Source organism: Acomys russatus, chromosome 14, assembly GCF_903995435.1.
Source record: "Acomys russatus chromosome 14, mAcoRus1.1, whole genome shotgun sequence".
Taxonomy (NCBI): domain Eukaryota; kingdom Metazoa; phylum Chordata; class Mammalia; order Rodentia; family Muridae; genus Acomys; species Acomys russatus.
The window spans coordinates 36,450,018-36,477,190 of record NC_067150.1 but is presented as its reverse complement, the minus strand read 5'-3'; the positions used below and the strand labels follow the sequence as shown (position 1 = coordinate 36,477,190).

Below are 27,173 nucleotides of genomic sequence, written 5' to 3'. Positions count from 1 at the left end.
ATTGAAGAAAATATCCTTCTGCTAACCAGGCATGTCGGTACATACCTGTGGTCCTAGCATTCTGGAAGCTGAGGCAGAAGGATCATGAGTTTGAGGCCAATCTGGGTTACAATGCAAAGGCCCCATCTAGGGGGAAAATCCCATCTAATTAAATAGTAGTAATTATGGGTGTGAGTCTTTAAAGTACAACATAAAACCATGGTATTTTATAGCAAGTAGCAGGAGACTCAAAGGGAATTGTGCCAACAGAAGTGATAGCTAACAGGAATAAATTCCCACAGGGGAGGTGTTACTCTTTAAAGTATAGCTGCCAAGATATACAGCTTGTCTCCTGGGTGTTTTAGTCTCTTAGTTTTCGTGTCCTCCTCATCGGTTTGAACCACGTACGACGATGGCAGCTGAGACGCCTGGAAAAAAGTATCTTACAAAAATGAGTGTATCAGGATTGATTTTCTTTCTTTTCTTTTTCTTTTTTCTTTTTTCCTTAAGATTTTTGTTTTGTTTTTCCAGACAAGAGTTTCTGTGTGTAGCACTGGCTGTCCTGGACTCTCTTGGTAGACCAAGTTGGCCTTGAACTCAACGGCGATCTGCCTGCCTCTGCCTCCCAAGTGCTGGGATTAAGTAGTGTACCACCACTGCATGGCTTTTTTTTTTTTTTTTTTTTTTTTTTAATGATTTTATTTCAAGTAGGTGGGAACGATATAATGTGGGTGCTAGGAGTAGAACCCTGGTCCTCTGGAAGAACAGTAAGCACTCTTAACCTCTGAGCCATCTCTCTAGCCCTGCATGAGTGATTCTTGCTTACGTTTTTGCTTTTAACTATGTGCATGTGAGTGCGAGTGCCCACAGAGGTTAGCGGCATCCATCTCGCTGAAGCTGGAGTCACAGGTCGTTGTGAACTGTCTTAATGTGGATCCTGGGAATTGAACTCAGGTCCCCTGGCAGAGTGTTGTATGCTCTTAACCTCCAAGCCGTTTTCTCCAGCTCTGAGGAGTGATTTCGATACTCGTTGATTCCCTCCCCCCATTGGTTCAATGAAGTTAACTTTGTAATTGGAAGAATTTGAGTTTTTAGATGTTTTAGAGACAGAATGCTGAGATATGGTGGCTGAAGGGCATGTGTAGGTCGCACAGCACCTATTTAATAAAGTGAGGTTCCCAGAAAGAAACAGGAACAGAGAGTCATGGTAGACCTTGTCCGTCTCAGGCCAGAGCTAATGCAGCCTGTATTTTGGTGATGCTAATGATACCTATGTTGATTTCATAACTTAGGTGTAATGAGTGGCACTACTGGTGTTTTTTTTTTTTTTTGTTTGTTTGTTTCGCAGGCTTATAGGTTCATTTGTTGGAGACTGAGAGTCTTATGTAGAATAGATGAGAATGACGTTGAACTTCTGATCCTCCCGCCCACTTCCAAGTGCTGGATGGGATACAGAAGTATGTACCACGCCAGTTTTTTTGTGGGGCTTGCTAGACAGATCCTCTCACAGCTGAGAATTTCTGTCACTCTCCCATAGAGATGTTTTCAGTGTAGCTTTCATGCCGTTACACCTTTGCTTGAGAGGTTAAGGATTCTAAGTAGGTGATTTTTCTTCCCCAGTCTGTGGTAAATTGGTAAGCATTACGAAAGACACAGAATGTGGTGGCACGCTCCTGTAATCCCGGCACTCGGAGGCAGAGGCAGGTGGATCACTGTGAGTTTGAGGCCAGCCTGGTCTACAAAGCGAGGCCAGCCTGGTCTACAAAGCAAGTCCAGGACAACTAAGGCTACACAGAGAAACCCTGTCTCAAAACACCTAAAAAAAGGAGCCAGGTGTAGTGGCTCATACCTTTAATCCCAGTACTGGGGAAGGAGAGGTAGGTGGATCACTGTGAGTTCGAGGCCAGCCTGGTCTACAAAGCAAGTCCAGGACAGCCAAGGCTTCGCAGAGAAACTCTGTCTTGAAAAAACAAAAATAAGGAAAGAGAGACACAGAAAGCCAACTATTTTAGTTGGATATAGGGAGAGGAAATTATTGAAGTCTCTTAACAATGACATTTCATAAGGCCATTCCCATGCTAGGAATTGTATGAGGGATCGATAGTGTTTTGGGAGAATTCTGAAATCTGCTGAGTGTTTCTTACCCAGTGCTAATGTTTTGTTTTGGTTTGGTTTTGGTTTTTCGAGGCAGGGTTTCTTTGTGTAACCTTGGCTGTCCTGGACTCGCTTTTGTAGACCAGGTTGACCTCGAACTCACAGCGATCTGATCGCCTGCCTCTGCCTCCCAAGTGCTGGGATTAAAAATGTGTGCCACTGTGCCCGGCTACCCAGCGCCGATATAAGCGGGAGGGTGGGCTATTCCCGGATGTAAGCACAGGTTTATTCTGGAACATGAATTAAGTCGTATTTTGTTCTCACTTAACATTTTAATGAAACTTATTTCTGAAAGGAAAGCTGAGTTATACCTGCCATCCGTGCCTTAGGTACTGCTTGGAAGCAGGAATTGTGTGTTTTTTCAGCTTTTCATCTGGAACACAGCTCTGGCTAGGACATTGTGTGAATGGTTTTAAAAGAACCAGGAAATGAAATACTACTTGGTTTGGAAAGTTTTCCTAGTCTTACATAATTCTGTGAAGCACAGATTTCCATGTATTTTTCTAATGTCTTTACTAATTTTATATGTAACATTATTATCTGTAATATTATTATGGGCTCGAGTTCTCTTGTGGGAAGAATATTCTTATGACTTCATAAATACTACTACAAAATTAAGATAACTTTTTGAAATTAGGTCGCACTATGTAGTTTTCTGTTGTTTCTGTTTCTGTTTTTGTTTTTAAGATAGGGCAGTAGCCTTGGCTCAAACTCAGAAATTGGATCATTTCTGCATCTTGGGTGCTGGGATTAAAGATATTTGCCACCATGCTCAGGAAATAAAAATTTTAAATGCTAAGTAAGAGCAATGGACTTTAATAGTGAAAGTGCTTGGATGGTCCTAGCCAGCAGCCCTAGAGTTTTGATTAGGAGTAGTAAAGTCTATGTTAATTGTTTTTATAATTCTATTTCATTTAGGGGTAACATTGGATAGCTTAATTTACAATAAATCACCAGATACCAAATGTGATTTAACTATTTATAGAGCTCAACTTGGCTAGAGTGTTTTTCTGTCTTACAGTTAGGAAAAATGTTGAAATCTTGAAGAACATCACTGAACACGTCTTCCAACTCTTGCCTATACTTTGTCCAGGAATACTGTGCTCCTCAAGAAGCTATGAAAGGGAAAGTGCATGTTTTGGGCTGGGCATTGTGACACACACCTTTAGTCTCAGCACTCAGGAGGCAGAGGCAGGAGGATCTCTCTGAGTTTGAGACCAACCTGGTCTACATAGTAAGACCCTGTCTCAAAACAAAGCATAAAGAAAAGAAACAGAAGAAGAAAATTATGTGTATTGAGTGGGTCTAGGACCCCTTGGCTATGTGCAACACAATGTCTCCTGCACACTGTCTCTTCAGCTGGGCTTATACCATGGGGGTGTGGCAGGATGCCAGTGTCTGTCTCGGTCTGTGTCTGTGTGTGCATTGCCTTGATCTTTTGGTTTGTCAGCAAGTCTGGACCTACTGGAAGCTAGGACTGTTACCCCTTACATTGTCCTGAGATGTTTAAAGTGAGCAATGGGGAGAGTAGTGCAGTGTGATGCACGGAAGGCTTTTTCTCCAGCACTCTCTGCTGGTGTAATACTGGTATCTTTCTTAGGGCATTTTCAGCTTGACTTCCTTTAGGTGTTTGGTTGTAAACTTACTAAAACTTACGTGGGTGGGGGGAGGGAGGGAGGGAGGGAGGGAGAGAGAGAGAGAGAGAGAGAGAGAGAGAGAGAGAGAGAGAGAGAGAGAGAGAGAGAATGAATCTTAGCACAGATTTGAAGCTTATAGTGGGAAGAGCTCTTTGACATAACAGTGACAGGTGGATCTTTGAAGAGTGAGTTTTTACTTTAAAGCATATTTTAAGAATCAGTCTAGATTTCAAGTGCAAAAAAAGTTCTAGGGTTGAAATTGTATGGTGTGCCTTTAGGGAAAAGGGCCTCCCTATGTAGCACTGGCTATCCTAGAACTCATTATAAAGACCAGGCTGGCCTCAGCCTCTGCCTTAGCCCCCCAAGTGCTGGGAATAAGAGTGTGTGCCACCATGCCTGGGCATGTGCCACCATGCCAGCAGTAAAGTCCTTTTGACTACATACTCTTTTCTTGTTCAAATCCTATTCTGAGACCGGAATGAAAACAAATGCTTTCTATAATTTTAGAAGATACTCAGAAAACTAAATATTGACAGTTGAATGACTGGTTGACAGCTTAGTGTACTCTGACTTTGCAATTAGGATTGTATAGTTACATTTTGTGACCATCTGACCCACGGAGATTGCTGATAATGAACACAATGACATTTACCCCCTTTTGAAATATATAAATATCTCACTTATTACTTTACGTATAGCTTCTTGCACTGTTTGTTTTTCACTGTACTTGGAGCATAAGCCTCCTGGGATGTATTTGACAGTATCCAGATACTTGAAATACATGGATTAGTGGGTTGTTGGGTGAGAGTGATGTGGAAAAAGAGCAAGTTAGCTGGGTGTGGTGGCCCGTGCAGGTGGATCTCTGTGAGTTCAAGGATGGCCTGGTCTATAATAAAGTGAGTCGAGGACAGCCATGGCCACACAGAGAAACCTTGTCTCAAAGAAAGAAAGAAAAAAGCAAATTGACCAGAAGCTTGAAGGATCTGAAAATGGGCATTTCATGGCTTCAGTTGTAGACTAGAAGGTTTAGTGCTGCAGCTGCTTTGTTTGAAGCCTTTGGTTTTTTATAGGTTCAGTTTAACTATTGTGATGTGAAAGCAAATACAACCAGCAATAACTTCATCTACTTTAAACATAGGTTCCTTGTTCATTACTTGTTGTGTGTGTGGTCTTGGGTAGGTCATTTGGCTCCCAGAATTTGTTTCTTTAACTATAACCCTAATAAAATTAACAAGAATATGCATGTTGCTTTTTAGTTTTCTGAGTAGTTTTATATAAATGGTTTCCTTTCTTCTTCATAGTGCTCCAATAAAGAAAGAAGTGCAAAGAGAAAGTGACTTACCTAAGATCACATAGCCTGGGAATAGCAGAACTGAGCCCAGAGCCAGCCCTTCTGGTACCTAGCTGAACAGATGCGGTCTGGCCCCACCTAAAACTCCCAAGATTATATGATATATATATTTTTTAAGTTAGTCGTCCTCCCATTCCCTCCTCAACCCCATTTGAAATAATTTGCTACTGCCTATCTTACTTGATTTGTTTTTCTTGTTCTAAACTACTATTTAGGGGCTAAAGAGATGGCTCAGAGGTTAAGAGCACTGTGTGTTCTTCCAAAGGTCCACAGTTCAATTCCTAGCAATCACATGGTATCTCACAACCATTTATAATGAGATCTGGTGCCCTCTTTTGGCATTCACGCACACATGGGGACAGAGTGCTGTATAAATAATAAATAAAAAAATCATTAAAAAAAAATTTTAAACCCTACTATTTAATTCTTTACTTCTGAGCAGGGGATGTAGCTTGGGGATAGAGTCCTTGTCTAAGGCTCCAGAGTCAGTCCCCAACACACACAAAAATAAAACAATTGAATCTGCCCAAAGCTTATATTAAAATTGGAATATGGATTTTTTTTTTCATTTCAAATTTTTGATAAAACTGGGTAGTGGCATGTGTCTTTAATCTCAGTACTTTGTGGCAGAGACAGGCAGATTCCTGTATTCAGGACCAGCCTGGTCTACAGAGTAAGTTCCAGAACATCCAGGGCTACACAGAGAAACCTTGTCTTAAAAAACAAACAACAGGGGCCTAGAGAGATAGCTCATGGTTAAGAGCACGGAGTTCAATTCCCAGCAACCACATGGTGGCTCTCAACCATCTATAATGTGATCTGATGCCTTCTTCTGGCCTGCAGGTGTAATGCAGAACAGAGCATTGTATACATAATAATAAATCTTAAAACAACAATAAAATGGATTAAACAGGTTTGATGGCACATGCTTATAATGCCATGGGGAGGGCAGAAGATGAGCACCTTTGAGAGTAGCCTGGGCTATGACATCGAGACCCTGATGTTCCTTTCCTATAAAAGCAGAGATTTTGGATTGGTTGGGTTTAAAAAATAAATAAATAAATAAATAAATAAATAAATAAAATATGTATATACACACACACACACACACACACACACACATATATATGTGTGTGTGTATATATATATATATATAACATTTTGACACTGAGTATCAAGTCTGAAGATCCACAAAAATTTTATTTGGCTTTTTAAGAAACTTACTATTTTGTGTGTGGATGTTTAGCCTACAAGTATGTGTACCACTGCATATAGCACTCTGGAAGCCAGAAGAGGCTTTTGGATCCCCTGGAGCTAGAAATGCATGGGTGTAAATCCCCGTGTAGGAGATAGGAATTGAACTAGAACTCCCCAGTTCTTTTAAGAGCAAGAAATGCTCTTAACACCTGATCCATCTCCAGCTCTATTTGGCTTGTTTCGTTTTAAGATAAATGCATAGAGTTTTTGTTTTTACAAATAATGTTCAAAGTAAAAGTTTGTTTTAATCTAAGAAAATTTAAAAATTACTTTTAACGTAGTGATAAAAGAAACTAAAAAAAAAAAGGGCTCTAATATGTATTCCTTAGGCTGAATACATTCTTGGAATTGTAAAACTTTTTAAAAAAGACATTTCTGAAGAGAATTTCATCTTTTTTTCCCCTGGAGACAGGGTTTCCTTGGTGTATCCCGAGCTATGTAGAACCAGGCTGGCCTTGACTCTAGGAGATCCATCTGTCTCTGCCTACTGAGTGGTGGGATTGAAGGCGTGCACCACCATTACTCAGTTTCATCTTGTTCTTAAATACTTACTTCTTTATTTAATGTATATAGATCTTTTGCTTCCACTTACATTTGTGTGCTGTGCACTGTCATGGTGCTCTCAGAGGCTGAAGAGGGCATCCAATCCCCTGGAACTAGAGTTACAGGTGGTTATGAGTCACCATGTAGGTGCTAGGAATTAAACCCAAGTCTTCTAGAAGAACAGCCGTTCTATTCACAGCCAGGGCATCTGTCTAGCCCCTTAAATACTTTTTCACCTCAGTCTTGGAGGAAAAACAACAACAAAACAGTCAAAGAAACAAACAAAAAACCCAATTGCTGTCTAAAAGCCTTTAAGTTTAAGAGCTAAACTGCTGGTTTATCTAAAAGGTTTCATTTGCTTGTTAATATTTTCCTGGGTGATAAATGGCTAAAGACCTCGTTAATGCCTGGCTCTAGCTTTAAACTGAGGAAAAGCTCTTCGGTGGGAGTGTATCCATGTTTTCTGCTGGCTCTGTCCAAAGAGGAAAGTCTGGGGACTTAAACTGTTGGGACACAGTTGGGGATTTGCCAGATTACTTTCATCCCATAGTGCTGTTGTTTGTGTGGGTTTGTTTCTGGGCTCTGAAATCTCTCTCTCTCTCTCTCAAATCTTTCTAAAAAGAACTTTTTCTAAATCAGTTAACTTGTACTATCAGTATGTTTCAATAGACTTTTTCTTGAGAAAGTGTCTAACATAGGCCATGTGATTCTGAGTATTTTAAGGGAAGGTTAAAAGTTAGAGGTAAGGAAAGTTTTTGCTTTTGTCTTTCCCAAGCAGAATTGGAAACACGATGTTTCCCTGTTGCTGGTGAAGGGAGTCACTGTGTGTGGTCAGTTCGTGATCCCTGTTGCCAGCGCTGCTGCCCACCATTACATCTCTTATCACAGGGCATGTTAAGGTGGTACCATAAATTGCACATCGAGACTCTGATGTCAGATGTACAGAAATCACATCTGGATAGCCGCTCCTGAGTTAAGGAGCTGACAGTTAGGGCACGTATAGTCTCTCTAATGTTTAGCAGGCAAGAGATTGGCATATGGTTTATATAATTCCTTATGTGTTTGTAGATAGAAGTACTTGTTTTATTTGTAGCTGTGTATTTTTAACACTATACTGATTTGTGTATTTATATTCAAGTTATCCTTTATTGGTTTGGGGCTGTATCTGTAGTTTGAAAGTTAAGACTGTCTCTTATCTACTGTTCACCAAAGATAAACTTCCAGTGCATGGTTCAGTTATTACACAACTATTATGTGTAATAAAACTATATGGCTGGGTCTGTGGTTTGCAACTTAACAGTTATTTATAGAATCTACTTGGATAATGAAAACTGGTATATACAGGTTAATTTGCCAATGCATTTGTTTCATCTGGACATTTCTTTGGGATTTATTCACATTTGTGTTTTTGCTTCTGATTTTAAAATAATGCTTTTCTGTTGTAGGATGAGCAGTTCTTAGGTTTTGGCTCAGATGAGGAAGTCAGAGTGCGAAGCCCCACAAGGTCTCCCTCAGGTATGGCCAACGAAGCTTGTGTTGTAGGTACGCGTTCTGTCTGTCTGTCTGTCTGTCGGGGGGTGTGGCTGCCGGTAAAGGATGATGTGCAATCCTGGGGCCAGGAACTGACTGACGGGCTAGAGTGGCTGGGATGGTTTCTGTTGACTGCTTGCTAGTTAATTTTTCACTATGTTTTTCTGGATAATGCTTGGGCATGGGAGGTAGGTTTCCACAGAATTATTTTGGGAAACCTGGTCAAATTTATCATTTTCTATCCTATGGTAGTATTTATGCTTGTGGGGGAGAAATTTGCCCCCTTCCCCCCTTTTTTTTGAAGAAGAAAAAATTTAGTGTGCTGTTGTCAAAGAACCAGAAACAACATGTTGCCACTATACAACACCATTTTACCCAATCCTAAAAAGGCTGTACTAATAAAAAAAAAAAAACAAAAACCTGAAAATTATGTGGATGTCTCCATTTATTAGCATTGTTTATCAGTGTTCTCAACAAAATTCTAGACCAACAAGCAGTTTCCTAAGATGAGCAGTGGCCTTCACCTTTACTAGCCAGGATAATTGAGCTGGAGGAAGACTCGAGGTTCCTTTCAACAGCTGGACTTACTGTATGGTTTTGTTTATGTGGATGAGCAGATTAGTAAAATATTCTATTGTTAGATGCTTTTACTCTGTTCAATTTGTGATGGTTGCTGACATTTGGGTCTCACTTATGAGTCACCACATATTATATAGTACTTAATTAAACACCCAAGCTGACAACATCCGGTGGCCCGGTGATGGTGATTTGGGTCTCACTTATGAGTCACTATGTATTATATAGTACTTAATTAAATACCCAAGCTGACAACATCCGGTGGCCCAGTGATGGTGATTTGGGTCTCACTTATGAGTCACCACATATTATATAGTACTTAATTAAACACCCAAGCTGACAACATCCGGTGGCCCGGTGATGGTGTTGAGATCTTGTTTCTGGAACCAGTGGTGTCTTAGCTGCATTTAGATGGTGGCAGTGGTTTCTGTAAGAGTTGGTGAATTCTTAGGTCTTTATATGGAAAAGGGCTTTAGGGACCTTCTATTTTAACTCTTTGTTTACAGTTGATGAATGAGGACAAAAAATGACACTTGCCAGTGTGTGGCCTTGAGTGTCAAGAAGTTAGCAACTGAGTTAAGACCCTTCTCTGCTCTTCTTTCTACTTGTCTGTGAAAGCTGCTTTTAAAAAGTAATATGGAAACGATTCTCAGAATTGCTAAGGTCCTCTGGGCAGCCCCATCAAGTGCCCCACCGTGTTATGGAGTTACGTCTATACTCCTAAGTTAGCTCACAGCTTTCACAATGATGTTCTAGTGAGTTTTGTTTTGTTTTTTGTTTGTTTGGCATCAGTTTACTTTGAATGTTCTGCTGGTCGTTGTAAAGCATCTGGGTATGTATTACTTAAATGAATTGCTGTCTGCTGTCTTGCAGTTCATTACCTTGGTTATATAATTAGTATATATTAAGAATTGATGAATTGATTTGTAAACTTTTAATATTTTTGGTTTTGTTTTGTTTTGTTTTTTAAGATAGGGTTTCTCTGTGTAGCCTTGGCTGTCCTGGACTTGCTTTGTAGACCAGGCTGGCCTCAAACTCACAGAGACCTGCCTGCCTCTGCCTCCTGGAGTACGGGGCGTACAGACATGCACCATCACACCTGGCTAACTCTTAATATCGGAAGTCTCCCGAGTTACATGGGGAGGAGTGCATTTGTGTTTGTATTAGTAAGTGCAACCAGCAGACTTTGATGATTTCTGTTGTGTTGGAAAGTAGCTCCATAGCAGTGTCTTACTTTGTAGCCCAGGTTGGCATGGAGCTCCCACTAGCCTTGAACTTGAGGTAACTGTCGTTCCTTGCTTCACAAGTCCTGGGATCATGAGTGTGAGCCGTCATACTTGGCTGCCAGAGCCAGTTCCTAATGCTGTTAAGTACACGTTATGTTAGGCATTAGAGACAGTTTTGCTCCTTAAACTCTTTTCATAGCAAGTTCAGCATCTTTATAATTTGGGAAATTCCTGTTTGTAACAAGATCTCAAATATGTGGCCCTCCTGTCTGGAACCCCATAGGCAGACCAGGACGACCTTGAACTTAGGGGTAGTTTCCTGCCTATGCTTCCCTAGTGCTGGGGTTACAGGGATGCCCCATCACACCTAGCTGTTTCTACTTACTTGGAATAGCAAAGATCTGTCTTAATAAGTTGTCGATTTGACCTTGACATCTATTAAGGTTAAATCTTTGTGTAACTTGGGACTAACTAGTTAAAGAGGCCCTGGCAAAGAGTAGATTAACGAGAACGTAGCACAGTTTGCTGCACTGATAAACTCACACCACAGGACAGTTACCGCATTGACGGCTCATGAATGGGCATTCTCTCCGAAGTAAAACTTTAGTTTACTTTGCCAGAATAGATTTAAAATGCAGGCTGCCCAGGAAGGAAACTTTTCCCATGAAAGTTGATGTTGTTGTTTACCTTTATTCAAAGCCATAATTATAAATTGAAACGTTGGAGTGTTTGTTGTTGTTGTATTGGTTGAGTTGAGGTTGTCTTGGGTTTGGTTTGGTTTGGTTTTTTTTTGGAGATAAGGTCTTTCTGTATAGTTCAAGGCTAATCTGGAACTCATATGTAGCCCAGGCTGACCTCAGACTTGTTGGTTGGCCTGTCTCAGCCTCACGAATGATACCACTCTCAACTTTGGAAACATGTTAAGTGCCACTCTTGGTGAGCTGGATGATGAGATACAGGCTTTTTTAGAACAAAAGTTTTATTTATTTGATTTTAGAAAAAGAAAAAAAAAACCTTGCTCATCTGAGGAATAGGAATTTCTGTTTCCCAGGTCACTTCAGTTGAAAACCTTACTTTGATTTTTTTTTTTTTTTTTTTTTTTTTTTTTTTTTGGTATCAGCAAGATGATTGAATAATTTTTTTCAGGTGGAATATTGGAATATTGACTTAATTTCTTTGAGGCAGATATTTGATGAAAAGAAATTAACCACAATTAAGATGTAGTGTTGACTCGATAGTCCCAGCAAGTTCGGTACAAAGTGGCCTGTGCTAAATTATATTCACCTTAGCTAACACCTGAACAACACAGCTAAATATATGCTCTTCATTGTTTAATTTCTATACACAGTTAAAGCTAGTCCTCGAAAGCCTCGTGGGAGACCTAGAAGTGGCTCTGACAGAAATTCAGCTGTCCTCTCAGACCCATCTGTGTTTTCCCCTCTAAGTAAATCAGAGACCAAATCTGCAGATAAAATCAAGAAGAAAGATTCTAAAAGCATAGAAAAGAAGAGAGGAAGACCTCCCACCTTCCCTGGGGTAAAAATCAAAATCACACATGGAAAGGACATTTCAGAGTTAACAAAAGGAAGCAAAGAAGAGAGCCTGAAGAAAATTAAACGGACCCCTTCTGCCATGTTCCAGCAGGCCACAAAGATTAAAAAATTAAGAGCAGGTAAACTGTCTCCTCTCAAGTCTAAGTTTAAAACAGGGAAGCTCCAGATAGGAAGGAAGGGGGTACAGATCGTAAGACGGCGAGGGAGGCCTCCATCCGCTGAACGGATAAAGACCCCTTCAGGTCTCCTCATTAATTCTGAACTGGAAAAGCCCCAGAAGGTCCGGAAAGACAAGGAAGGAACGCCCCCACTCACAAAGGAAGATAAGACAGTTGTCAGACAAAGCCCTCGAAGGATTAAACCAGTCAGGATTATTCCTTCTTCTAAAAGGACCGATGCAACAATTGCTAAGCAACTCCTGCAGAGGGCAAAGAAGGGGGCACAGAAGAAAATCGAGAAGGAAGCAGCTCAGCTGCAAGGAAGGAAGGTGAAGACACAGGTCAAGAATATCCGGCAGTTCATCATGCCTGTGGTCAGTGCCATCTCCTCGAGGATCATCAAAACCCCACGACGGTTCATCGAGGATGAGGATTATGACCCTCCGATTAAAATTGCGCGACTAGAATCTACACCGAACAGTAGATTCAGCGCCACATCCTGTGGATCTTCTGAGAAGTCCAGTGCGGCTTCCCAGCACTCCTCTCAGATGTCTTCAGACTCCTCCCGATCTAGTAGCCCCAGTATTGACACCACCTCAGACTCTCAGGCCTCTGAGGAGATCCAGGCACTTCCCGAAGAGCGGAGTGATCCCCCCGAAGTTCATGCTCCACTGCCTATTTCCCAGTCCCCAGAAAAAGAGAGTAACGGAAGGAGAAGCAGACGGTATTCGATGTCAGAGAGAAGCTTTGGACCCAGAACAACTAAAAAACTACCAACTCTACAGAGTGCCCCCCAGCAGCAGCCCTCCTCCTCGCCACCTCCGCCTCTCCTTTCCCCTCCCCCTCCACTCCAGCCAGCCTCCAGTATCTCTGACCACACGCCGTGGCTCATGCCTCCGACCATTCCCTTAGCATCACCATTTCTGCCTGCTTCTGCTGCTCCCATGCAAGGGAAGCGGAAATCGATTTTGCGAGAGCCAACATTTAGGTGGACTTCTTTAAAGCATTCGAGGTCAGAGCCACAGTACTTTTCCTCAGCAAAGTATGCCAAAGAAGGTCTGATTCGAAAACCAATATTTGATAATTTCCGACCCCCTCCGCTGACTCCCGAGGATGTAGGCTTCGCTTCCGGTTTTTCTGCATCTGGTACGGCCACTTCAGCCCGGTTGTTTTCACCACTCCATTCTGGAACAAGGTTTGATATCCACAAAAGGAGCCCCATTCTGAGAGCTCCGAGATTTACTCCAAGTGAGGCACACTCTAGAATATTCGAGTCTGTGACCTTGCCTAGTAATCGAACTTCTGTTGGAGCGTCCTCTTCGGGAGTGTCTAATAGAAAAAGGAAAAGGAAAGTGTTTAGTCCAATTCGGTCTGAACCAAGGTCACCTTCTCACTCCATGAGGACCAGAAGCGGAAGGCTTAGCACCTCTGAGCTGTCACCTCTCACTCCCCCGTCTTCCGTCTCCTCCTCATTAAGCATTCCTGTTAGTCCTCTTGCCGCCAGTGCCTTAAATCCAACTTTCACTTTTCCTTCTCATTCCCTGACTCAGTCTGGGGAATCTACAGAGAAAAATCAGAGACCAAGGAAGCAGACTAGTGCCCCAGCAGAGCCATTTTCATCAAACAGCCCTACTCTCTTCCCATGGTTTACCCCAGGGTCTCAGACCGACAAGGGGAGAAATAAAGACAAGGCCCCGGAGGAGCTGTCCAAAGATCGGGATGCTGACAAGAGCGTGGAGAAGGACAAGAGTAGAGAGAGAGACCGGGAGAGAGAGAAGGAAAATAAGCGGGAGTCGAGGAAAGAGAAAAGGAAAAAGGGCTCAGAAATTCAGAGTAGCTCTGCGTTGTATCCTGTGGGTCGGGTTTCCAAAGAGAAGGTTGCTGGAGAAGATGTTGGCACTTCATCTTCTGCCAAAAAAGCAACAGGGCGGAAGAAGTCTTCGTCACTTGATTCTGGGACTGATATTGCTTCTGTGACTCTTGGGGATACAACAGCTGTCAAAGCCAAAATACTTATAAAGAAAGGGAGAGGAAATCTGGAAAGAAACAACTTGGACCTCGGCCCAACTGCCCCATCCCTGGAGAAGGAGAAAACCCTCTGCCTTTCCACTCCTTCATCTAGCACTGTTAAACATTCCACTTCCTCCATAGGCTCCATGTTGGCTCAGGCAGACAAGCTTCCAATGACTGACAAGAGGGTGGCCAGCCTCCTTAAAAAGGCCAAAGCCCAGCTCTGCAAGATCGAGAAGAGTAAGAGTCTCAAACAGACCGACCAGCCCAAAGCACAGGTACTCTTCCCGCCTTTCTGTTAGAAGCAGGTCTCCTGAGCCCTTCACAGGGCAGGTTTGAGCCATCTCAGTTATGGGGAGTAGGAGACATGCGACCTGTGCAGTGGTCCTTCAAGGACCTGGAGCATTTTGAGAAGTAGAAAATGATGACGCTCCAATGATAAAGGGGGGACAGAGTAGATAGAGGTTGCTGTGTATTTTAAGGTGCAGAAGTAGTTGGTTTCTGCATACTGGCTTACTGGCTAGAATAGTTAGTTATGAACTGTGTGCTTTGATGACAGATCATTGTAAGTTTATTTGGCTTCACCTAGTTGTAATTGTAACACGCACAGTTGTTTTTATTTGTGGCTTATTTCATATTCAGGGTCAAGAGAGTGATTCGTCAGAAACCTCTGTTCGAGGACCCCGGATTAAACATGTCTGCAGAAGAGCTGCTGTTGCCCTGGGCCGCAAACGAGCTGTGTTTCCTGATGACATGCCCACCTTGAGTGCCTTACCATGGGAAGAACGAGAAAAAATTTTGTCTTCCATGGGGAATGATGGTAAGCCAGGGAAGTCAGCCTTGGAGTTGTGTTTATTTGCTTTCATTCTGCAGATGCCCATAGGCTTTTCATAGTTTACTAGACTGGATTAAAAACAACCCAAAAACACAGCTGGAGGAGATTTACATACGTGACGATTGTTAGAGGGAGTGCTCAGAAGGAAAAGGTGAGGAGCCCAGGGAGGCCAGGCAAGCTGGCAGGCTGTGATGCAAGTCTGAAAGAGAAGAAGAATGGGCAAGCCTTTCTAGACTGCCATGCAGTAGAAGAAAGATTTGTCAAGGCTGTCAGAGGTGCTTCCTGTCTCAAAAACAGTGTTGGTGTCTTGGCCACACTAAGAGCCTGCCTGGAGACAGCTGTGCTGAGTTGACCTCTTTGTACCAGTAGATTTTGGATCCCTTGGCCATTTATGCTTCATGGAATTAGAGGACTGTGAGGCATTGTATTAATTAGGGTTTCAACTGCTGCTCTGATAAAATACCATGGTCAAGAGCAACCGAGGAGGAAAGGGTTTATTTCGTCTTAGGATTCTCAGGTCACACTGTGTCACTAAGAGAAGCCAGACCAGGAGCTCAAGGCAGGAACTGGAGCAGGGACCCTGGAGGACCGTTGGTTACTGACATGCTCCTCATGGCTTGTTAGCTTTGTTTTCTTATATAACCCAGAACCTAGGGTGCCTAGGAGTGACAGCAGCCATGATGGAGTGGGCCTGCCCTACAACTTGTCTACAGGTGGTCTGATGGAGGCATGTTCTCATGACCGCCGTGTAACTCTGAAGTGCTACGTGCTTTCTTCTCGGATTCTTAGTCATGTAGGGAAAATTCTCAGAAGCATGCAGTAGTCAGACTTTTGCTTTCATCAAGCTATAAAGTGTAGGCATTTAAAACCATTTAGGTAATTATTTTGAACCCCTCTGAGTTGTGTGTATGGATATATTATAAATTCTTCTATTTTGACTAGCAGTTCAAATGTGCTTTAATGTGTCTAAGGAGGACCTCTCAGGAAGGCATTAGCTGTTCCGATGAAACTAAAGGCACATTTCTCTCACAGACAAGTCATCAATTGCTGGCTCTGAAGATGCTGAACCTCTTGCTCCACCCATCAAACCAATTAAGCCTGTCACCAGAAACAAGGCACCTCAGGAGCCTCCAGTAAAGAAAGGGCGCCGATCAAGGAGGTGTGGACAGTGTCCCGGCTGCCAGGTGCCTGAGGACTGTGGTGTTTGCACTAATTGTTTGGACAAGCCCAAGTTTGGTGGCCGCAATATAAAGAAGCAGTGTTGCAAGTAAGTGAGACACACTGAGGCGGTGACCTCACGGTCACAAAGATGTGACAACCTGGTGTGGTTGCACTGGTCTGCTGAGTCTCCCCATTAGTTACAGAGTTGAGTATGTCATGAGGTGAGGTCTGAGCTAAGTAAGCACTCTTTGGCACTGCCGTCTGATGGAACTCAGTTCAGCATGGCAGTCAGCAGCCACATGTGGCCAGTGAGCATTAACGTGGTGTGGCTGAAGAACTGCATTTTTTAAAATTATTTTTAATTTTATTATTTTTACTTTAAATAGCTGCGTAAGACCAGTGACTACTATTGTCAGTCAGTGTAGCTTTGAACAGTTTCTTTTTAAAACTTGACAGGCCCAGTGCTGGAGAGGTGGTTCAGCCATTAAAAGCACCCGATGCTCTTACAGAGGACACAGGCTCAATTCCTAGCACCCACATGGCAGCTCACAACCTTCTGTAACTCCAGGTCTAGGGGACATGATGTCTTCCTCTGGTCTTCACAGGAAGGAGACATGCACACGATGCGTATACATGCATGCAGCCACAAAACCCAGACACATAAAGTAGTAAAATTAAAGGTTTTAAGTTTGTTGTTGTTGTTGTGTGGTTTTTTTTTTTTTTTTTTTTTTTCCTCCTTTTGGTTTTGGGTTTTGTTTGGTTGGTTTTGGGTTTTCAAGACAGGGTTTCTCTGTAGCCTTTCCTGTCCTGGAGTTGCTTTGTAGACCAGGTTGGCCTCAAATTCACAGAGATCCACCTGCCTCTGCCTCCTGAGCGCTTGGGTTACAGGCGTGCACCACTATGCCTGGCAAATTTCAAAGTATTAAACTGAGAATAAAATAATATTTTTAAAACTTGACAAATGTAGACATAGGCTTTTTTTTTTTTTTAACTGAAGTCGCTTTTTTTTTTTTTTACATTATTATCATCATTGTCGATGTTTGTGTCTGTGTGTGGTATGTATTTGTGTATATCCTCCCATGTGCACATACAGAAGTCAGAGGAAGGAGTCCTACTCTATGAGTCTTCTACCTACCTTACTCTGTTGTTCCTGAGCCTGGATCCTGGCCTGTGGTCAGGAAGCTCCAACAGCCCTGGGACTACAGGCATGTGTGGCCACATTCAAACTTTTTTTTTTTTTTTTTTTAATATTTTATTTAGGTTTAATCTATGTGCATTGGTGTGAAAGTGTCAGATCTTGGAGTTACAGACAGTTGTGAGCTGCCATGTGGGTGCTGGGAATTGAACCTGGGTCCTTTGGAAGAGCAGGCAGTGCTCTTAACCACTGAGCCATCTCTCCAGCCCCCCCACATTCAAACTTTTAACATGGATGCTGGGGTTTGAACTCAGGTCCTCCTGTTTGCATAGCCCCCCCCCCTTTTTTTTTTAACTTAGTGAGCCATTCCCAGCTCTTGGGGTCACTTTTAGCTTTATAGCATTCAGGAAGCTTTAAGGATGTTTTTGCCTAAGTCTCTGGGCTCTCTGATTTAGTGTTGTTTGAGTTTTAAGATTAGGGCCTCCATAAATAGCCTAGGCCAGCCTTTAACTTGTTATCTTCCAGTACCAGGGTTATAGGTATGTGGTGTTCCACTTGACTTTCTGACTCTTCCAGAATATTTTTATAGCTGGACGGTGGTGCTGCATGCCTTTAATCCCAACACTCTGGAGGCAGAGACAGGTAGATCTCTCTGAGTTTGAGACCAACCTGGTGGTTAGTCCAGGAACAGCCAAGGCTACACAGAGAAACCCTGTCTCAATAAAACCAAAAAGGAAAAAAGAAAAAAATTTCATTCATAAAGCTCAGTGTTGAAGCTTGACCCTTGGTCTCCACATGTGCTAGTCCAGTGCTCCACTGCTGAACTAGACTGTGAGCCCAGCATATGGAGGTTTTGATACAGACTTTTAAAATACTCCACTTTCCCCATCAATCTGTGGGTACACTTTCTGTCATCTGGGATGATTTGTTTAAAATATATTAGGAGAATTGTGTAAACAGAAATTCTGGCAACTGGGCTTCCTACAAAGTGGTTGGCATAAGAGATAATTTACCAAATGAATGACATTAAAATGATTAATGTGAAATACGGTTGAAAAGTGCTTTGTTGTTTACTCAGGGAATACAGTTTCTAAGAGACAAGAAGTTATTCTAAGCTAGGTGTGGAGGTTCATGCCTGTCTTTATTCCCAGCACTTGGGAGGGGGAGGCAGGAAGATTGCTATGAGTTCAAGAATAACTTGTACAGTGAGACTATATCAAGAAAAAAAGTTGTGTGTTTTGGTTCCTGGAATTAAGCAAGAATCTTGTGTTTGGTACCTTAATGGCAAGAAATAGCTTAATTAACATAATGTAAAAAGGTGCATGAACTACATTTTGAGGTGACGATGGATTTGATGTGAGCAAGGCATGCAGCTCATGGCAGATGCTTGCCTCACACATGTGAGACCTGTTGTTCACTCGGCAGTTCCAAAAATAGAACTTGTGTTTGGGGCCAGGAATATATTCAATTGTAGAGATATGAGAGTCGGTTCAGTACAGTATGAATCTTCAAATTAAATTTAAACTAAGGGGTAAAATATATCAGTAATGAGATGCCACTGTAGTTTTATAGTAGCAAAGGACTGTGATTTTTAGTTGCTGCTGTGTAAACATGAATATTAAACCTCATAAGAGAGCAGTAATTATTTGGCTATAAGAAATACTGATCAAGCCTGGCTGTGGTGGCACACACCTTTAATCCCAGCGCTTGGGAGGCAGAGGCAGGCAAATCTCTGTGAGTTTGAGGCAAGCCTGCTGTACAAAGCAAGTCCAGGACAGCCAAGGCTACACCAGAGAAACCCTATCTCAAAAAACCAAAATAAAATAAAATAAATAAATACTGATCATGTTATTAAATACTGTTCACTCTTGATACCAGTATTTGGGCGGCAGAGGAGGGGAATCCAATTTAGGATCATCCTCTGCTGAGGTGTAACCTGGGCTGTGTAGGGTGCTGTCTCAGAACAAAACAGAAAGGACAGAAGACAGGCAGGAGAGGAAGAAGGGAGGAATCGCTGATAATTTGTCAAGTCCATATTGAATTAGAAATTTGAGTAACATTTCAAAGATAGGACATTCAGTCCTTTTAGATCCTAGAGGTAGGTAATTTGTCCACCCAAAGATTTTTAAAGGTTTAGATTAAACCGAGTAAGTCCTTGTTCTGTCGAATGAACCTGACTGGTGACTGTTTCCTGAAGACAAGTGAGCATTTATTTTATTTCTTCTCTTTCTAAGCGATTTGTCTAAAGCTTTATCCTTTGTTGCTCTAGGATGAGGAAATGTCAGAATCTGCAGTGGATGCCTTCCAAAGCCTCCCTTCAGAAGCAAGCTAAAGGTAGTGGTGTGAAAGGGTCTTCCCATCATGCTCCTTGCTTTAATGCCATACAGTGTAAAGAGAATACTAGGTTTTTGTTTCTGTTTTTGTTTTTCTTTTAAAGTACTGCTCTCCCCCGGGGAGTTGGTTGTGGTTGAGGCTGGATGCTAGATGGGGTTCATTTGACTCTTCTTTTTATTTTGGGGTATGTTTGAAATTTTCCATAGTTAAGGCACTTATTTAAAATTCATGTAAAAATTATAGCTCTGCTCATTTCCTAGACCAATAAAATCTCTCTGTATCACCTGATCAACATGGCTTCAACCTTGTGGAGACTTTGTGTACCTGCTTTGGCTGTAGGAGACTGAGAACAAGACTGTGTTGTAGAACTCTTGTACTTTTTTTTTTCCACTGAAACTTTTCTCACTTATGGATAGATGGTCTTATTTTGTTCTCCCAGCTGTGAAAAAGAAAGAGAAAAAGTCTAAGAGCACTGAAAAGAAAGAAAACAAAGAGAGCACTGGTGGGAAGAGCTCCATGGACTCTGGTCAGAAGGCTGCCCCACCAGCACGGGAGGAGCCTGTCCCAAAGAAGAGCAGCAGTGAGCCTCCACCCCGCAAGCCTGTGGAAGAAAAGAGTGAAGAAGGGAGTGCCCCTGTGCCGGCACCTGAACCCAAGCAGCTCACAACTCCAGCTTCCCGGAAGTCCAGCAAGCAGGCCGCACAGCCAGCACCAGTCGTCCCCCCTCAGCCACCTAGCACAGCACCGCAGAGAAAAGAAGCTCCCAAGGCCACCCCAAGTGAGCCCAAGAAAAAGCAGCCTCCTCCACCACCAGAAGCAGGTGAGTGCCGAGGCAGATGCAAACCAGAAAGCTAGAGATCGTCCACATTCCCCTCTGTCAGGGGCCGGTCAGTCTAAGGGTAGTCACTGGCCTCTGACCAACATCTGTTTTGAATCCTTTAGGTCCAGAGCAAAACAAGCAGAAAAAAGTGGCTCCCCGCCCAAGTATCCCTGTAAAACAAAAACCAAAAGACAAGGTAAGAGGAGGGCTGAGTCTGCGGGTCCTTAGGGGTGCATTTATTCTCTTCTGTAGGGAAAAGCCTTCACTTGACTTTTCTTGGTTGAGTGAAACTGTCCCCCTGCTTCTGTTTAGGTGGCAGTGGAATCTTTCAAAATTGAATTGTAGGCTTTAGCGCTCTTTTGCTTGGTTGGTGTTGTCTTTCGCTTGTTGCTTTCCTGTTCATTATGGCCTTGCATGCTGTAGTGTAGGCAGAGCTTATTCTAACAGCCATTTGGCTGGTGTGGTTTTTGCCTTTTGTATACATTAATAACATTTGTCTATAAAAGCAACCCCCTACCTGTGCTTCTTGTCTATATTATTGTGGCTCCTTTATCTTGAGACAGGGTCTTGCTTATAACTCAAGCTGGCCTTGAACTTCCAACAATCCTCCTGCTTCAGCATCCAAAGTGAGCCATCACACCTAGCTCCCTTTCTGTTCTATAGGTTCCTTGTCCTGAAAAATGTTTTCCAAACCCAAGAATCGGCATTTGTATTCTTGCCTGTTGCAAATATGAGGGCAGGTGATTTTTTCCCCCTCTGTGTTTGTCTTGTGTCTCAGGAGAAGCCGCCCCCGGTGAGTAAGCAGGAGAACGCAGGCACTTTGAACATCCTCAACCCACTCTCAAACGGCATCAGTTCTAAGCAGAAAATCCCAGCAGATGGAGTCCACAGGATCAGGGTGGACTTCAAGGTAAAAGTGTTTTAGTGAGCATGCCTGTGTTGAGCAGTATGGCCTCTCAAGGAAAGAGAAAAAGCACCGACCAGAGGAGAAAGTAAGAAGAATGCAGTTACCAGCAAGACTCGAGGGTGTGAGGCCAGTCTGTGGACTGATGGAGAAGCACAGGCGCTCGAGCAGTGCCTGGGGAGATGATTGTTCCCGACTTGTGGCTGCTTGAATTAGCAATGTGTAGGACATGCACACTCAGTACATCTCGGCAGTTATTTAGGTAGAATTGCACCAGTAGCGGACCTTTAATAGTTTGCATCTAAGTTTATAATATTTTATGGCAGCACTTACTTATTTTTGAAATAGCGGAAGTTAAATAAACACTCATGGCGTTCTGGTGTCACTCTCTTCTTATGTTTCTGTCCTTGTTGCCATTGTAAAGCTTTCATAAGTGATTTTTCTGTTTCTGTCTCTTTCCCCACAGGAAGATTGTGAAGCAGAAAATGTGTGGGAGATGGGAGGCTTAGGAATCTTAACTTCTGTTCCCATAACACCCCGAGTAGTTTGCTTTCTCTGTGCCAGTAGTGGGCATGTAGAGGTAAGGTGCCTTGCTTCTTCGTCTCTGGTGGGTCACTAGGCTGTGTCCTTTTTGTTAGTAATTAGCAGGTATTGTCTTCTGGCTTAAGCCAGCTACTGAGTATTTTTAAAATAAGAATGTTAGGAAGGGGTCTAGCAGTAAATAATTCCATCTCTTTACTTTAGTTGTCATGAGAATTCATACTTGAAAGGTGAAGGCAGGTAGATCTCTCTAAGTTTGAGGTCACCCTGGTCTACAAAGAGAGTTCCAGGACAGCCAGGGCTGTTACACAGAGGAACCCTATCCCATAAGAAAAGAAAAATACAAAGTAAAAAATCGGCAAAAGGTAGAGATAGATAATTCATAAAATGACAAAAACATTGTATGTACAGTGGGGTGGTCACTAACCCCTCTGGTGCCCAGGAACTAAAAAGTAAAGAACAGTGCAGGTCCAGGTGTGGCAGCGTCGCCTTTAACCCGGCACTCAGATAGAGAGAGGCAGGTGGATCTCTGTGAGCTCATGGCCAGCCTGGTCAACGTAGTGAGTTTTACAAGGGCTGCATAGAGAGACCCTGCCTCAAAAAACAAAAATAAAAAATTGTAGAGAAATAAGATTTCCAATATAAATATAACTAGTTAGTGGTCTTATCTTTTGGGAGAGTTGTTTGGAAATGGTGTTTATTTTTAGAATGATATATTCTTTAACCCAGCAATCGCATGATACGTGTTTATTTTAAAAGTGTTGTCTTTAATTTAGTTTTCATGAGAATTATTACTTTTAGAATAAGAAGGGTTGGAGTTGGTTTTTTATATTGAATACTTATGAGTATAAAAAGCTCTTAGCAACTATTAAGAAATAGAAGGGGGGAAAGGCACAGTGGCGCACGCCTTTAATCCCAGCATTACCAGATATGTATATATAATAATATTGTATTGTATTATATGGATGTTTTGCCTACATGTAATATCTGTGCACCATATGCATGCCTCCTTTCTTCAGGGGCCAGAAGAGGACATTGGATTCCTTGGGACTGGAGTTAACAGATAGTTGTGAGCCTGCATTTGGGAGCTGGAAGTCAAACCTGGCTCTTCTACAAGAGCCATCTCTCCAGCCCCATAATAAAAATATTTTAAGCTCAAATGTCTATTAGTATGGAGCCCTGGTTAAAGTAGTAAGACATGCATATAATGGCAAATATAATAGTGTAGTTTGATGTTTAGACAGATACCCATCCATAACATCACTGGTTAGAAATACCAGGTTGCAAATACCCATAAATCATGATTTCCTTTGATTGGGTAAATGTTTTTAAAGTATGTAGGCTGAGCATGATGGCTTATACTGGCAAGAGGATTGTGATTTGAGGCCAATGTGTGGTACACAGTGAATTCAAGTCCAGCTTTGAGACACACAGTGAGCCCCTGCATAACTCAGTGGTAAAGCATTTGCCTCCCAGGTGCAGGGTCTTGGCTTCATTCCCTGGCACAGAGCAAACGCGTGAGTCGCCTCCTGTGTTCACTCTTTGAGAAGAAAACTTCTTAGAGTCCGTTATGAACAGCGTTGTTTTAAGTGCTGGGGTTGCTTCAGACTGAGACTGTTCAGCCTGCAAGTGCTTGGTGGCGACATCCATCCCTTCATAATCACCTTTTTTGCATCCAAACATACCCCACCCACAAGGAAATGCTTCCTTTTGTACTATTGCTCTTCATCTTCTGTGATTAAACAAAATTTTTTCCCCCAGGGCATAATTGAATTAAAACTCAACAACACTTAAAGCCGCCCTGTTTCCTCCTGCCCAACTCCTTTCTCTTTGCACAGTTTTGTATATCTCTCTTGGGGTTTCCCATATTGCATTTAGCACATTCTGTGTCATCTTTTGAGACAAGGTCTTCTGTGTAGCCCCTAGTCTCAAGCTTCAGACTCTCTATCTTATTCCTTAGCCCCAAGGTACTGGAATTAGAGATGTATACAACATGCTCTGCCCTGTTAAATCTTGGGTTTTGGTTTTGTTTGTCATTTTATGATTCGTTCGCATTGCCAAGTGACTACATAATTCCATATGTTAAATTAAATACAGGTCAACTATCCTTATTTAAATATGTGAGACTATAAATGTTTTAGGTATTTCGGGTTTTTTTTTTTCTTTTAAGTTTTAGAATATTTGTATGTACCTATATTTAATGAGATAATTTGGGGGATAGGACCCAGGCATAAAAATAAAATATATTTTACTTCATGTATTGTTAGACATATCTCATATTTTTTTGAGATAAAAACTCACTTTGTAGTCCAGGCTGGCCTCAAATTCACAGAGTGCCACCTGCCTCTCGAGTGCTGGGATTAAAGTTGTGCACCACTCCTGCCACCTTATACTTACTTTCAGTAGTTTTGGCTGTGAGACAAAAATCTGTATACATTGAGCAAGGTGGGCAGGGCGGTGTGTAGTTTGCTTCATGTTTGTCCCGTGTGAGCGCAAGATTCACATTTTGGTGCCTTGGGTTGTCACCAGTGGATGCCTAGGACCCACAGTGTATCAGTAGGATGTGGGTACTATTTCTCTCTGCGCCCCCTGACCCGCTGTGCTCTCTTCTTGCTACAGTTTGTGTATTGCCAAGTGTGTTGTGAACCCTTCCACAAGTTTTGCTTAGAGGAGAAAGAGCGCCCTCTGGAGGACCAGCTGGAAAACTGGTGTTGCCGCCGCTGCAAATTCTGCCACGTTTGTGGAAGGCAGCATCAGGCTACAAAGGTAGACCTAGTACTGGTAGTAGTGGAGCCTCCCTGTTTTCCTTCCAGTGCCGCAGTGGGGGTAGTAGGTTCTAGTGAGGGTGGTTTAATTTGTATTCTCTGTCGTTCCCTGCAGCAGCTCCTGGAGTGTAACAAGTGCCGAAACAGCTATCACCCTGAGTGCCTGGGACCAAACTACCCCACCAAACCCACGAAGAAAAAGAAAGTGTGGGTGGGTACACACACCGTGCTACTTCCACAGTATTGTGGTGGCTGGGGGAAGCTGGTGGCCCGTAGCAGGACATCTCTTCTTTAACATATAACGTGCTTAATAGTAATCTCAGTAATAATTGCCTTTAACCAAGGGTACTAGCCCAAGAACTTCCTGCTGAATGCCTTTACTCCTTTCCAGATCTGCACCAAGTGTGTTCGCTGCAAAAGCTGTGGATCCACGACTCCAGGCAAAGGGTGGGATGCACAGTGGTCTCATGATTTTTCACTGTGCCATGATTGTGCCAAACTCTTTGCTAAAGGTACCTAGTGATGAGTAATGGTCCATTTGATGTTTGGGGGGGACTATGTGGAAGGAAGTACCAAGCATTACTCGCCATGTCCTGTGTGATGCTGCACACAATGTGTCTACTCTTGCTCTTTTTAGTTCTTGTTTGTCTTGTTGATGTGTTTTGTTTTCAGTCAGGGTCTCTGTTGTTATCCTGGCTGTCCTAGAACTCACTCAGTAGGCTAGAGTGACCTTTAACTCACAGAGATCCACAGGTCTCAGCCTCCCAAGTGCAGGAATTAAAGGGGGATCACCAACCCCTTCTTCTGGCCTTTTTACTTACATAGACATCCAACTTGGAATGTCTTTCCAACTTACATGGGGAGATGTTATTACTGCTAATTAGAAACTATTGTTTTAAAACAGCAAAGCCAAATTGTGCTAAGTGCACATTTGATTATAGAAATAAGTACAGGGGGTAGGGAAACAGTTTATTTCAGTATTTGCAGTAGAAGTCTGATTTAGAACAGGCCAATAATCCCAGCACTCCAGATGCAGAGGCAGGAGTTGAAGGCCAGCCCTGGGAACTTAGCAAGGGTCTATCTCAAATTAAAAGGGAAAGGAAAAAGAAAGAGCTGGGGATGTGGCTCAGTTAGTTCTTGCCTAGAGATTTCCAGGCCCTGGGTTCAATCCTTAGCACTGTAGAAAATAACTGCTACAATTCAACCCATAGCTGCAATGACTTGCAGTGAAGGTTATAAGAAATTCCTGCCATTTCTTCTTCCCTGACTCCTTCTCTCCTCTCTTCCCTCCTTCGCTCTGTTCTTTGTTTTGAGTCACTGCCTTACTGTGTAGTCCAGACTGCCCCTCCTCCTTCTCTCCTCCTCAGTGCCGCCACACCCAGCTTGGGGTACTTTAGGTAAAATAAGCAGATCCACTTAAGAATATTTATTAAATAGTAAATAATATAGGGATAATTCTAAAGGTTATTCTTAAGAATGAATCTTAGAAAGCACTGTACGAAAGTTCAACATTAAAGTTGTAAGAATAAGGAGTGGATGAAAAATGAGGACATGACTGCTCCAAGGCATGGCTGAGGAGAAGGGCTTTATTGTAGATACGAGAGAGTGCAGCCATTGGCATATGGAAGAGTCCAGACTGAACTAGACCTTGGGGGGCTAGGTGCAGGGAAGGAGAGAGGAAGGGAGGAGAGAGGCAAGAGAGCCAAGAAGGCAAAGAGGCCAAGAGTGGAGGACCCAGAGAGCATTGGTGCAATACAGGACCAAGAAGCTGAGGGAAGAGGCGTGAAAGCAAGCTCCCGTGTTAGAGAGGTTAGGGTAGCGGCTGCGGGAGAAGTGCTGAGAGGAGCTGCAGGTACTGAGTGAGCCTTGTCCTGGACTTCTTTGGGACCTGACAAGGAAAAAATTCCATATTCAATTTACCATTTCTTACTCCCTATATTGTTGCCTCTTTAAGAATCCAAACATTGTGTTTAAATGCTACATTATCTTTTCTGGTTCTCCCACTAGACGCATAAAGCCAACACTGTCGTTAAACTCCTCCTCCTGCCTCTACCACACCAATTTTGAGTTTGTGCCACACCCAGCGCCAGTGCTTTGTGTTCCCATTAAAATCTACCTCGTGGCCCTTACAGATGTGTCTCAAAAGAGTTAGCAGTGTGTGTGAAGCTTTCCTGTGATCACGCTCTAGAGCTCAGCCGTGTCTCGCTACTGTGGATGTGTGAACACCCCTTGTAGCGCTCTGGTAGTGTTCATTAGTGACTCCAGAAGACAGTAGTGGGTTTTCAGTTAGATTGACACACATACGCCAGGGTCTTGGAGAGTACCGGCGTGCGCTGCAACACTGCCAACACCTTGGCTTTCAGGGAACTTCTGCCCTCTCTGTGACAAGTGCTACGATGACGATGACTATGAGAGCAAGATGATGCAGTGTGGGAAGTGTGATCGATGGGTCCATTCCAAGTGTGAAAATCTCTCAGGTACAGAAGGTTGGAGTCTTTTGTTGTTGGTTTTAGTTTTTTTGTAGTGCTGCATGTGTGGGCACTGTGCACCTAAGGCTGTGGGGGTCTCATTTGGGTTCTTTGTTGTTTAGTTTTTGGTCTCCAGAATAAGCAGCTATACTAGTTCCTTTTCTTGTTTGCCCTTGTGACGAGTTACCTGGTGAACAGCCATGTGGGGGAGAAGGGCTTTCTTGTGGCACACAGTCT

General features: G+C 42.8%; 1 protein-coding gene across 1 annotated transcript in view; it reads left to right on the top strand.

Moving 5' to 3' along the window:
- Kmt2a (lysine methyltransferase 2A) overlaps positions 1-27,173 on the top strand; it is an 81,730-nt gene that overhangs the window by 26,413 nt on the left and 28,144 nt on the right. The window contains exons 3-15 of the mRNA XM_051156320.1: positions 8,367-8,436; positions 11,602-14,252; positions 14,617-14,794; positions 15,842-16,076; positions 19,375-19,439; positions 19,879-20,259; positions 20,382-20,455; positions 21,038-21,169; positions 21,630-21,743; positions 24,323-24,469; positions 24,584-24,679; positions 24,860-24,980; positions 26,832-26,945. Of these exons, the coding sequence (XP_051012277.1) occupies positions 8,367-8,436; positions 11,602-14,252; positions 14,617-14,794; positions 15,842-16,076; positions 19,375-19,439; positions 19,879-20,259; positions 20,382-20,455; positions 21,038-21,169; positions 21,630-21,743; positions 24,323-24,469; positions 24,584-24,679; positions 24,860-24,980; positions 26,832-26,945 (4,378 nt within the window). The remainder of the gene's footprint in view (positions 1-8,366; positions 8,437-11,601; positions 14,253-14,616; positions 14,795-15,841; positions 16,077-19,374; positions 19,440-19,878; positions 20,260-20,381; positions 20,456-21,037; positions 21,170-21,629; positions 21,744-24,322; positions 24,470-24,583; positions 24,680-24,859; positions 24,981-26,831; positions 26,946-27,173) is intronic.